The sequence below is a fragment of the Pelophylax lessonae genome (assembly GCF_965119305.1).
Source record: "Pelophylax lessonae genome assembly, chromosome: 3".
Taxonomy (NCBI): domain Eukaryota; kingdom Metazoa; phylum Chordata; class Amphibia; order Anura; family Ranidae; genus Pelophylax; species Pelophylax lessonae.
The window spans coordinates 74,097,966-74,110,492 of NC_138770.1; the positions used below are offsets into that span (position 1 = coordinate 74,097,966).

Below are 12,527 nucleotides of genomic sequence, written 5' to 3' on the forward strand. Positions count from 1 at the left end.
GTTGGTTACATGCTGGGGCTTTTGCAGCCTCAAAGTACAAATGTCCCATTAAAACCATTACTTTATTAGGATTCTGTATATCTAAAAATGAAAAAAAAGGGGGGGGGGCTTGGTATGTAAATTACAATGATTATTAAAGTGATTGCAAAGTCTCAAGGTTTTTCACCTCAATGCATTCTTTGCAACCTTCTTTGCTACAGTCCCCCCTTTTTCTTACCTGAGCCAATTTGTTCCAGCACCCTGCACAAGCCAAGCTCTAGCTGCTGTCTCATCTCATTGGACAGATTGATAGCAGCAGGAGCCATTGGATCAAACCAGTGACACAGGGGCGGGGCCAAGTCCTACTGTCTGTGTCAATGGATGCAGCAGCAGGACTTGGGAGCGCGCCCGCATGGGTGTCCCCAGGGACATCAGCTTTTGGTTGGGGTATCCATTGAAGAGGAGGAGCAAGGAGCGCCGCCGGGGCATTCAAGAAGAGGAGGATCAAATATTATATTATAATATATAAATGTATATATATATAATTGATTTATTTAGTGGGAATGTCCAATTCTATATAAATTCTGGGAAAAAATAATCTAGCTCATCCAGGCAATAACAGGGAAAAAAATGTCTAAAACCACTGAAATGTATTTAGTCAATAATTCCAAACTTATTATAAAACTATATAAAAGGTCATTGATACCTCCCCTAATAAATGCTGCGAAACATCTAATCCCAAAGTTCTGTTATATACCGAAAGCCCAATGGTTAGAGATTGGGTAAGGAAGGTAGACAACATCTATAACCTGGAAGAGCTGTATTATAGAGGTGAAAATAAATTTGACATTTTTTGGACAATATGGAAAGAGTTTTTAAGAGCAAAGGGAGGTTAATGGAAGTTGGAGGTGTGAGAGAATGGAAGAGAAGGGGAAGGATTAGAAACGAAGATCAAATAGAAATTAGAAATGGGAGGGTATTTGTTGTACCTGATAAAGAATCAATGTTTTATAATGGGTTTTGTAATCTTTCATTTTTTTTATTGTATTATGCCATACATATATTCTGTAATCCAGAATTCATATTTCTTAGTTCTAAATTTCTAAAATAATAAAATTTATATAAAAAAGAGGATCCAGGCTGCTCTGTGCAAAACCTTTGCACAGAGCAGGTAAGTATAGCATGTTTGTTATTTTTATTTTAAAATCCCAATCTTTACAGCCCCTTAAGGGCTCTTTCACACTTGTAGTCCATCAAACGAACTCCGCTTTTCTCAGCGGGGAATCGATCCGCCGATCCCCCGCTGAGCAGGAGGATGACAGCTGTGTCTCCGTGCTGTGTGCGGAGACAGAGCTGTCAGTTCCCCATGCATCTCTATGGGGGAAATCGGATGGGAACGGACCGTCGGTCCGTTCTTATCTGATCCGCTGGACGGATGGAAAATAGGGTTTCCATCCGTCCAGATTTGACGGATCGGATCGGGTCGGATGTCAGCGGACATGTCTCCGCTGACATCCGATGCCCCCATAGGAATGCATGGGGGGACCGTTCAGATCCGCCAAAAAAACAAACAGGTGGATTGGTCCGCCTGTGTGAAAGGAGCCTAAGTGTTACTAAACCCAGGCCCCCTCATTCACTGTATCTGGTCTCCCACAGTACACACAACATGGAAATGCAATAGTTTTAGTAAATATAAACTGCTAAATGCTTTTTTTCTCATCAATAGTATTCTAGCAGTATTGTGACTCCTATCAGTGCCTGGTTAAAGCTTGTAGGGGGCGTTTTATTTCTCCCCTGATTGCTCTATTAGAATGCAGGACCCCTGACCCTCTGTCAGGACAGTGCTAATTGGCCCTGTGCTGATCACATGCACCCTCCCCAAGGAAAAAAAAAAAACTCTCAAGCAATACACAGAAAATTAAGCATGTGCAGAGTGCCCATAAGGAACTGTTCCATCGGGAGATGGATTGGGGGCAGTGGAAGAAGGGGAGGATCAGAGAAGACAGGATCACACAGCCTTTTTACACTATGCAGAGGATTAACCCCTTAGGTTCCACAGTAAGTATAATAAGCATTCTGCATATACAGACTGATTTTACTGTTGTAGGTTGAGTAAAACTTTAAATATTCAAATGGTTAAAGATGGCCTCTCAGCCTTTTGGCTAAGATCACACGCAGTATTGGTTTTAGCCCTTAGCGGTGTCCCTGCTGCCCAGCTAGGATGCGGAGACTCACTTTGATCTACCCAAGCCTTTTGGTCCTTGTGGGGGTGCCCTCTGCTCAGCCTTGGAGGAGCGCTGATTTTGTATTGTGAAACCTTTTGTAAACAAAACCACATTCCCTGACTTGATAAAGTGCCGGTTCACACTTCTGCGATGCGGGAACGCTGCAAATATACAGTGCGTTTCCGCATCGCATCCGCACCCCTGGCAGTTCACACTGCCATATGCGATACGCTGGGGGTGTCTATTAAAAGTTAATGACTTATCGCAGTGCAATCTAAAATTTTGCACAGAATCGGATCGCACTAGTGTGAACCACCATACGATCCGATTCTGCTGTAGACCAAAAAAAGGTCCTATGCGACTTAGGTGCGATTGCGGTGCGAATTCAGCCATACAAACTGTATGGCTGAATTTGCACCGCACAGAGATCGCATGTAATTTTAGGAGCAGTGCGCTCCAAATTAAATGGGATCTCTGTGATCGCAGAAATATGAACCGGCACTTAGTGTATTGGTAAAGCATGTTTTAGAAAGCAGGGGTAACATTCCAGCATGTTTGTCTAGGTTAACCAGCATGTGACAGTTTAATGAACCGGCATGTTCCTCTGACAGACAACAGTAACATAACTAGAATGGTCACATTTTACGGTCAGACACTTTACTGCATAGCTGCCGAAACCTTTCCCCTATATTCCTTATCAGTGTATGTAGAAATGAACCTTTACCCTATATAAATAGTTACAGCCCGGGCACACAGCCAGCGTACTCTGCTCGCTGGGTGCAGCAGCTGAAATTCAATCTGTAATGTATATACAAAGCAGGCACGAACCAATATAAACTAAAAAAATAAAGTGCTACTAAGCAACCGGCACCAAAAGATGCAAGACTTTATCTGAATTCTACCAAAAAAAAAAAACTCCCTCCAAAGCAGCAGTGGGACTCCTCAAAATACCGCTAGTTCCATGGTATGGGGACAGATGGCATGCCTCCCATTGCTTATGTTTTGTCACAGTGCAGCGATCAGGGCCTGAGAGATCTGCTGCTAGGCTGGAGCATGTCGCCTGGAGAAAGGGGAATTCCGAAGCCTTTGCAAATACTGATTTTTAGAATGTGGGATTTCTGGTAAATCCTGGATCTAATTTGATTATATGTTTTAAAGACCCAGGTACTTTCCTGTACCCTAAGGTGCCTCCTAAATGAGGCATGTTCGGTAAATACAAGCACTGTATTACCAAAAGTATTGGGACACCTGATTTTTTAGAAACATGAACCTTAGTGGCATCCCAGTCTTAGTCTGTAGGGTTCAATATTGAGTTGGTCCACACACATCAACAACGGCTGGGACATGCAGCTATAACAGCTTCAACTCTTCTGGGAAGGCTGTCCACAAGGTTTAGGAGTGTGTCCATGGGAATGTTTGAGCATTCGTCCAGAAGCCCATTTGTGAGGTCAGCACTGATGTTGGATGAGAAGGCCTGGCTCGCAGTCTCCGCTCTAATTCATCCCAAAGGTGTTCAAACAGGTTGAGGTCAGGACTCTGTGCAGGGCAGTCAAGTTCCTCCACCCCAAACTCACTCATCCATGTCTTTATGGACCTTGCTTTGTACACTGGTGGGCAGTCATGTTGGAACAGGAAGGGGCCATCCCCAAACTGTTCTCACAAAGTTGGGAGCATGAAATTGTCCAAAATGTCTTGGTATGCTGATGTCTTAGGAGTTCTCTTCACTGGAACTAAGGGGCCAAGCCCAACCCCTAAAAAAAAAAAAAAAAAAAAAAAAAAAAACCTCACACCATAATCCCCCCCCCCCCCCTCCAACCTCAATGATTTGGACCAGTGGACAAAGTACTGTCCATAAAGACCTAGATGAGCGAGTTTGGGGTGGAGGAACTTGGCTGGTCTGTACAGAGTCCTGACCTCAACCCAGTCACCCTGTCAAAGGAGAATCGGGCGATTCCCCTTGGACTCCTGGGATAGATGAAGCAGATATCCCAGGAGTCCAAGGAAATCGCCTGATGACCTTGTCTAGGTGGCCGGGCCTGAAGTGCCGCCGACACACGCTAAAAATAGTTTTCTCTATCGCTCATTGACAGACGTAGTCCTCGGTGATTCAACACCCTCGGGTTATGCTGCCCTCTACAGGAGTAGGACTAGACAGGAAAGAAAACGTTCTGGCCACACCCTAGGGGCAGTCCCAGAGGGTATATCCTCTCACTTCCTGCTCTAGCAAATCAGCAAATCAGTTTTTTTCTGTCTAGTTAGGAGTAAGGACCTAGATACCTTGCTGGGATCTTCGGTCCTGGCAGGATTTTTTTCTTAGAAAAGATTTTTTAGACAGCTTTTTTTTCTCCAGTGTTCCTGTGAGATCTTCAAGCAAGAAAGCTGAACTGGGCGACGGCCTGGATGTTGAGATCCAGTGGTCACCCCAGTTCAGCCTACGAGCGCGTGCAGGCCATAGCTCCGCGCTGGGTCGGCCGTGACATAGTCCCACTGGACGGGGACTGACCCTGCGAGTTAAACGTCTCGCTGAAACGCCAAAGACCATGAGTCATGGCGTCCGTATTGGTCGACAGCCCTCCTACCTCGGTGGAGAGGGGTACTGTCAGGAGTTGGCGCCCGCCTGGTTCCGGTATGGTGAGTAGTATGTTCCCCCTTTCCCCCTGACTGGTCTTGTGGTGAACGCGGGCCCCTCTCTGTAATGGTAAGGATGGGTTCCCCTCTATCCTATAACATGTCACAGATCCCCCTAATTGAGTGTGATTTTTGTGTACAAGAAGCCAGGAGGCTTGGTTTGGGAGCTGACAATCTAATTGTAAAAATGTGAAAATGATTGTAGTCAGTGGCAGTACTAGAACTTTACTGTGATAGTATAAGGTATCCTACCTGTCAGAAGCCACAGGGCGATGTCTATACATGTATACTGCATTCCAGATCATTCCTCCAGCTAAGCAGATGCCTCCCGACGGCCACGGACCGCATACGGCCCGCCAGGGTCCGGTACCGCCGACCACGCTGACCACCATGAGGGTGAAGGGTTGTGAGGCCGAGATCCTTCTGCAGACATGCCGCTATTCTGTGCAGGCCGCCGCCATTGTCTGGTAGATCGCACGAGGCCGCCATTTTGGTGTAGCCTCGTGTCTCCAGCATGGGGGCGGCCATGTTTGAGGTGACTCAAACACCTCATGGAGCCAGGGGGAGGCGCCGGCAGGCGTGTTAAGGGGCGGAGCCGCCTCCTTTACCCAGGAAATAGGGCCAAAGACTTCCTGTCTGTAACAAGACAAGCACTGATCAAGCTGATGAAAACTTCTGTGCATCAGGGATGAGCCTTGGGGTCTCTCTCTCTGTGGGGTCCAAAAAGGCAGGTAACACTGAGGGGCGCTGTTGCGACTGGGGGACACAAAAAAAAAAGTTTTTTACTTTGTCATTTTTTGTCGCTGGCAAGTGTCTTGTATAATCATTGACCCTGCCGCATAGGTATCCCCACCTGATCCCCTCAAGGTGGCCGCAGGACCCTCCAGTACCCCACTTGTTTTTAATGCATTATCGGCAGTTTTGGAGTCTTTGGTATCCCGGGTGGAGGTGGCCTGTCAGGGACGGGGGTCAAGAAGCGACCCCCGCCTACCCCTATTGTTTATCAGATACTTCAGGGGCTGTTGTCTCAGGTAATATCTCCTCAGCAGTGAGGAGCACGTTTCTGCCTCCGCCATAGCACAAGAGTGGTGGATGCACTAGTTGTGTCCGTCCGGGAAACCTTTAGTCTTGAGGTTACACCGGCAGAGGTAGCTGAGACTGAGATTCCTTTTTGGTACTTGTTAGCCTACCAAAAGGGCGAAGGATTTTCCTTTACCCAAATGGGGTAGTTTTGAAACGAACCCCTGTTATTTCCAAACGCATGGCTAGGTGCTATCCGTTTGAGGAATTCCTCTTTATAGGATAGACGGTACCACCTGCTGTCTTGCCACAGACTGTTAGAATAAAAGGACCTCGTAACAACGAGGACCTTCCTTTTCTGCTCATAAAGAGTTGTTCGTTCCGCGAGGGCGGGCGATAAGGCGAAACCCTCCAAAGCCCCTTTAGTGGGGTTTCAAAGGGCGCTGGTCGGCTAAAAAAAAGTCCGGCTCAGCCAAGCCTGAAGATACAGCCTGATGCGCCCCTACCCATCTCTGGGGTGGGGGGGATGTCTTCTTCGGTTTCTGGAGGACACAGGATCGAGTTTCGATCACTTCCACCGGTGCGATTCTTCCCTTCTAACATTGAACGGTTTCAGGGGTTCTATTCGAACCTATTCACAATGCCCAGGAAAGAGGGCAAGGTGCGTCCAAATCTGGACTTGGGAAGAAATAGAGTCCATCCGTACAGTGGTGGCCTCCCTGCATCAGGGGGATTTCCTGGCGTCCATAGACATTTAGGAGGCCTATCTTTATATCCCCATCATCGCAGGACATCAGCGTTTTTTCGCTTTCCCAAAGATCATCCCTGGTTCCCACCAGGAGACTGAACTATCTGGGCCTAAGGTTGGATACATCCTGGGCAAGAGAGTTTCTCCTTGCAGAGAAACTCCAGAAGGTTCAGTCAATGATTCGGATGTTGCTGTCCGTCAATTGGCTGGGACTGATGGTGGCCTTCTTAGAGGCAGTACCGTATACCCAGTCTCATACCCGAATTCTCCTGAAGGAGATTCTTTTTTAATGGAATCAGAATTCCGATTCCCTGGACAATCGGATCCGGTTGAGCGAGCGGACCAGGAAGTTTCCGATGCTCAACCAGGGGAAGTCATTTCTTCCGATAGTATCCAGATTACCAATAAGGGTATCGGAACTGAGAGCGATCAGATTTTGTCTGATTTACTGGATCGAGCAGCTCTAGAGCAGCCCCAATCGGATCCAATCGCATATGGCCTCTTCATCCAGAGGTTTTTCACTAGCTGTCCCTTCATTGGGACATCCCAGATGTGGATCTGCTGGCACCTTGGCTTAACAGGAAGGTGCGGAGGTTTGTAGCTCGCGCCGCGATCCTCTAGCGGACGCAGCAGAAACGCTGATCGCCCCGTGGGGGCAGTATCAGCTACGGCATGCCTTCCATCCTCTCAAGTTGCTGCGGGAACTTCTTCGCAGGATAGAGGTGGAGGGAATTCCAGTTATTCTGGAAATTCCGGACTGACCTCGTCGAGCCTGGTACGCCGACTTGGTGAGGCTAGTCGCGGACGCTCCTTGGAGACTTCCTCTCAGGGAGGATTTGCGGTCTCAGGGACCGATCTTCCATCTTGCTTTACAGTCGCTGGCTTAATGGCCTGGCCATTGAGACCCAGGTACTGAAGGACAAGGGAGTGTCCGCTTCAGTTATTCCTACCTCCAGTTAAAGCAAGGAAAGCGACTTCCAGCACATGGAAGTCTTATTGCATGGTGTGAATCTATTGGATTTCCCCCACATACCTATTCGGTGACCCGAATTTTGGTCTGTCTGCAACAAGGGGTTGAGCAGAAACTATCCTTGAGCACGATCAAGGGTCAGGTTTTCAGCGTTAGCAATCTTCTTTCAAGAAACCTTTGGCTAATCATTCCTTGGTGCGGAATTTCATCCAGGGGGTGCGACATCTGGCTCCGCCAGTGCGCGCACCCTTACCGCCTGGGATCTTAATTTAGTTTGATCGGTTCTTCAGAAACTTCTCTTTGAAGATATTAGGGAGATTCCCTTGCTTACATTATCCCAGAAGGTGGCCTTCTTGGTGGCCATTACTTCTGCACGCAGGGTGTCAGAACTGGCCGCATTATCCTGTCGTTCCCCATATCTGGTGGTTCATAGGGATAAGGTGGTTCTTCTTCCGAATCCATCCTTCCTTCCTAAAGTGGTTTTCAGAGTTTTTCATCTGAATAAAAGTATTGTGTTACCTTCCCCGTGTCCTAAGACTAGCCATCCTTGGGAGTTTGCATTACACTCCTTGGATGGGGTTCAGAAGGATACACTTGACTACTACGAACTTGTTTTCTTAAGACGGACTCACTTTTTGTGATCACGGATAGCCCTTGAAGGGGGTTGCCTGTGTCTGCCGCGACCATATCTACATGGATCAGTCAGACGGTGGTACAGGCTTATTCTATGAAGGGTCGGAATCCTCCGTTCCCTGTTAGGGCGCACTTCACTCGAGCGCTCAGTACTTCCTGGGCCTATCGCCATCAGGCGTCAGTGGTCCAGGTATGTAAGGCGGCCACCTGGTCGTCGGTACATACCTTTACAAAATTTTATAAGATTGATGTGATGGCATCGGCGGATGCCTCATTTGGCCGCAAGGTTTTGCAGGCCAAATTTGAGGAGACCGGTGGTCTACCTCGGGGGTTTTTTTCTGTTGAAAAATTTCTGTTGAGTCTCATCATTGAGGATGAGCATTGTAAACTTCTAGTTGGCACCGGTTGGGCCTTCTAGATTGGATTTGATTTCCATTTTCCCACCCCTCATTTGTGGTACTGCTTTGGGACGTCCCGAGGGTGTTGAATCACCGAGGACTACGTCTGTCAATGAGCGAGAGGGAAAAATGGATTTTTGTAAAATCTTACCATAAAAATCCTTTTTTCTTAGCTCATTGACAGACGTAGTACCCGCCCCTCTGTTTTTGAGTTGGGTTGGGTTAAAATTCTCTAAACACTGCTTTGTGACATAACTGACTTCCTGTAGCAGAGAGAGAGGATATACCCTCTGGGACTGCCCCTAGGGTGTGGCCAGAACGTTTTCTTTCCTGTCTAGTCCTACTCCTGTAGAGGGCAGCATAACCCGAGGGTGTTGAATCACCGAGGACTACGTCTGTCAATGAGCGAAGAGAAAAGGATTTTACGGTAAGATTTTACAAAAATCCATTTATTCAGACAATTTAAAAAATGTATATTAATATCCATTTAGGACTTCACTGCGGATGGGAATGTGGATGAAAGCAACTTGCCAAAATGGGTGGAGCTCATACCTTTGCAGATCTATCTCTGATCATTTTTATTTTGCATGTGTACGAGTAGCACTTTGTCCCACGTTTCCAAATGCTTTCTAACACTAGTTATGAGAATTCACGGTGTATATAGCCATTGGCCAAGGCTTATTAATACCAACATGGCAAAACAAATGTTATATAGTCTTATATGGGCCTCCCATTGCACTGAAATGCAGAGAATAATAGACATTTATTTTATTTATTTCAGGTACTTGTATAGCGCTGTCAATTTACGCAGCGCTTTACATATACATTGCACATTCACACCAGTCCCTGCCCTCAAGGAGCTTACAATCTAAGGTCCCTAACTCACATTCATACACAGTAGGGCTTATTTTTTTCAAAAGGCTCTGCACTACAGCACTGAGAGAGGAATATTTTTATTGGTTAACAAATTCCCATCTATTTTTAGCATGTTAGAATGCATCTAATCACACAGGGGGGGGGGGGGGGGGGACTCCGTTTAGATCAGAAGGGGATCTGTGAGGTGATCCCCCTGCTAATCAGAGCAGAGTGGGCAGATGAAATGTCCATGTGTGCTCAGTTAATGCAAAGTGGACACAGACCGAGCCTGCTTTGCTTTAAGCGTGAGGGGATGTACACGGACTCCACTGTCCGTATACACCTGAATGCCGTTCGATCTCATTTGCCTAGACAGAGGATTACTAATCTTAATAATTTTTTTTTTTTTTTTTTTTTTTTTTTTTTTATCGTATTTGGGGGAGGTGGGTGTAAATGGACACAAGTTTTACGCCGTTGGTCCATAGGGGTGAATGCAGGGCCCGATCAGATCCACCTGAAAACCTGATCTATGCCGTCTGTTGGCCATTATGGAGCTGCATGTCCCTAGTATTGTCCTTCAGTTATGAAGGGACTTGTAGTTCTGATCAGACTCTTCATCTGAAAGGGGCTTTAATATGAACAGTGTTAAGGGGCCGTAGGGCTTGTGTATAGGTCCCCCCCCCCCCCCCCCTCTCAAAGAAGCAAGGGGATTTTCAGTCACTACTTACCAACCAGCCAGCGACCAACCGAATTAAGTATGCGTCAAAAGCAGGGGTTTAGTTGCACACATTTGCAAATACATGCGTAAGCTGCAGGCCACGGCAAGGCACCCTGATATCTGCAGACCCTAACTCTACCTTTAAAGAGTCTCCACAATGGGAGCACATGCATTCTGATGAGATAGATGGAGGACAGGTGACCCCTCCAATCTCAGTATATCTGCATGAAGGAGTTATGTACCTGTACTCTGTGATATGCTATCTAATCCTCATGTTGCTGGTTACCATATACCAGCAGGGCTCTCCAGTCATGTAATATAATCAGTGTGTACAGGTTTCTCTTGCAGTTGGAACTGTACACTTGGCAGTGATCTTTGCCGTCTGTCGGCCAGCCAATTTGCTCTCTGATCCTCCCATGTGACTCAGCCGCAGGGCACAGTTCACGTGTGTGAATGTCAGTGCTTAGCTAGAGGTGTGTGTGGGAGTACTGAAGAGTCTCCACATTTCCACATCGGGGTGGAGCGATGGAAACCATTGCTAAGTCCTTTTATATACAGGAATTCTTATTCAGATTGAATCCTGATCTAAATTTCATCTGTTTGGTCTTTTTCCTTTTGTTCAAGCGTCGCAATCATATATTAAAATTAAACGCAAGAACGGTAGTTCATGGACGAGAAAAATCTGCAACCAGCCTTCCTAACCATTATGGAGCTGCATGTCCAAGTATTGTCCTTCAGTTATGATGAGACTTATAGTTCCGTCCATTGTATTGTTTTGTAGATTTCTGATATAAACCTCTTTTCACTGTTCTTGTTTTGTTCACAGGCTTCACCTGCCGATCGCTATCAGTATCCTCCGCCGTGCTTTGTAAGTCACACACTGTGTCTTGTCGTCTTTTGTTATTGGGGAATCACAGGTCGCTGCTTATTGTATAATGCTACCATCTGTATTCTGTCATTGCAGCAAGAACGCATGTGAACTACGAAGTCAAAAAAGATGTCGCCGTTGTCCGCTTTAACACCCCAAATTCTAAGGTATAACTTCAACACCACATAATCTGTCCATGTGGAATTGTTTTTTCTGTTCCTTAAGCTGCTGATAGATTCCCCCATCCACACAAGCGTGGTGGTTAGAGGAATCCTCCTCAGCCTCACATTGTTTTCTGGCAGCGGGAATCCACTGTCAGAATTTAATGATTAGCGGCTGCAACCAGTGATCGACAAGTTTTCCAACATTTCCATTGGAAATCTTTTTTTCCCGAAGTCCTCTTCCAAGACAGCTTACATGAGAGGCTCCTCCCACCAGAAAACGCATGATCCACTTTTTTTCCTTTAAAAGCCCCAGCATGCTCCATCGTCCTCAGTTTTATGTGTCTCTTCGGGCTAGATAGGTCACATCCCCAGTTTGTTTTTTGCAATCAGGCCAGGGTGCAGGGGGTCTCCTGCATACAGCCACCCTTTTGTTTACAAGGCAGGGGCTTTTCGGGTATGACCTTTACTCAGGATCACCAGAACCTTTGTGATTATCGTTTTACTATGATTGTTTGGTTCCTGAGGAATCTCTCAGCAAACTGTCCCAAGCAATCCCACTCAGGGGAGATGGGATTGCTGCCTGGGGGTTATCAGTAACCAGAGGTTTACTTCCTGAGTAGTGGAGCCATGTCTTTTGCATACCTGTTGGGCTGGAACTTAGGAGTGCTCTTCAAAATGGTCTCCCTTGGGCAGGAGGCACACAAACTGTCTCTGGCATCCTCGTGGCCTTGTGATGTCACTTCCAGTCGCACCTGGATGATTCATTCTGTCAGAGAAAGAAGTCAGATGGCGGTCATATACAGGGCTGCTGTTAGAAACCACGGCGCCCCATACAGCCAACCTGACAGGCCCCTCCTCCAAATAAACACGATTTAGTATGCTTCAGTTATGACAGAATACAGTGAGTGATTGGTACCTTTCACTCATTGTGCTCATTCAGGAAAGGAAGGGGCTGGTAAATGACATATTTACTGGATCCTTCCTCTGCTGTCCATCCGAAAGGATCCTATTGTGTTCCGGCAGGAAGGAGAAGAGGGAAGCCGGAAGCACTGTGGGGGTGGGGGGTACACAAGGGGGGCTTGGGTAGCAGGGGAAAATTATGGTGCAGAGTGAGGGTGATCGGTTCAGCAGGGAGGCAATTACTGGAACCAATCCCCTGTATGGCACTCTGCAGCAGCTGAAAGTCAGTGGGAGAGAGAGAGGAAAAGAAGGCAGCTTGCAGCTGCTGATCACCCTCCCTGCACACATATGATTCACCCTACTGCCTAGGCCTCTGTACAGGGGACGTGGCGGGGCCCATCTACCTCACACACTTCTGTCG

General features: G+C 46.9%; 1 protein-coding gene across 1 annotated transcript in view; it reads left to right on the forward strand.

The window, feature by feature from the left end:
* The window catches only part of HADHA (hydroxyacyl-CoA dehydrogenase trifunctional multienzyme complex subunit alpha), a 62,154-nt gene that overhangs the window by 14,918 nt on the left and 34,709 nt on the right, over nt 1–12,527 (forward strand). Inside the window, exons 2-3 of the mRNA XM_082251148.1 lie at nt 11,001–11,042; nt 11,139–11,209. Coding sequence (XP_082107274.1) covers nt 11,001–11,042; nt 11,139–11,209 — 113 coding nt within the window. The remainder of the gene's footprint in view (nt 1–11,000; nt 11,043–11,138; nt 11,210–12,527) is intronic.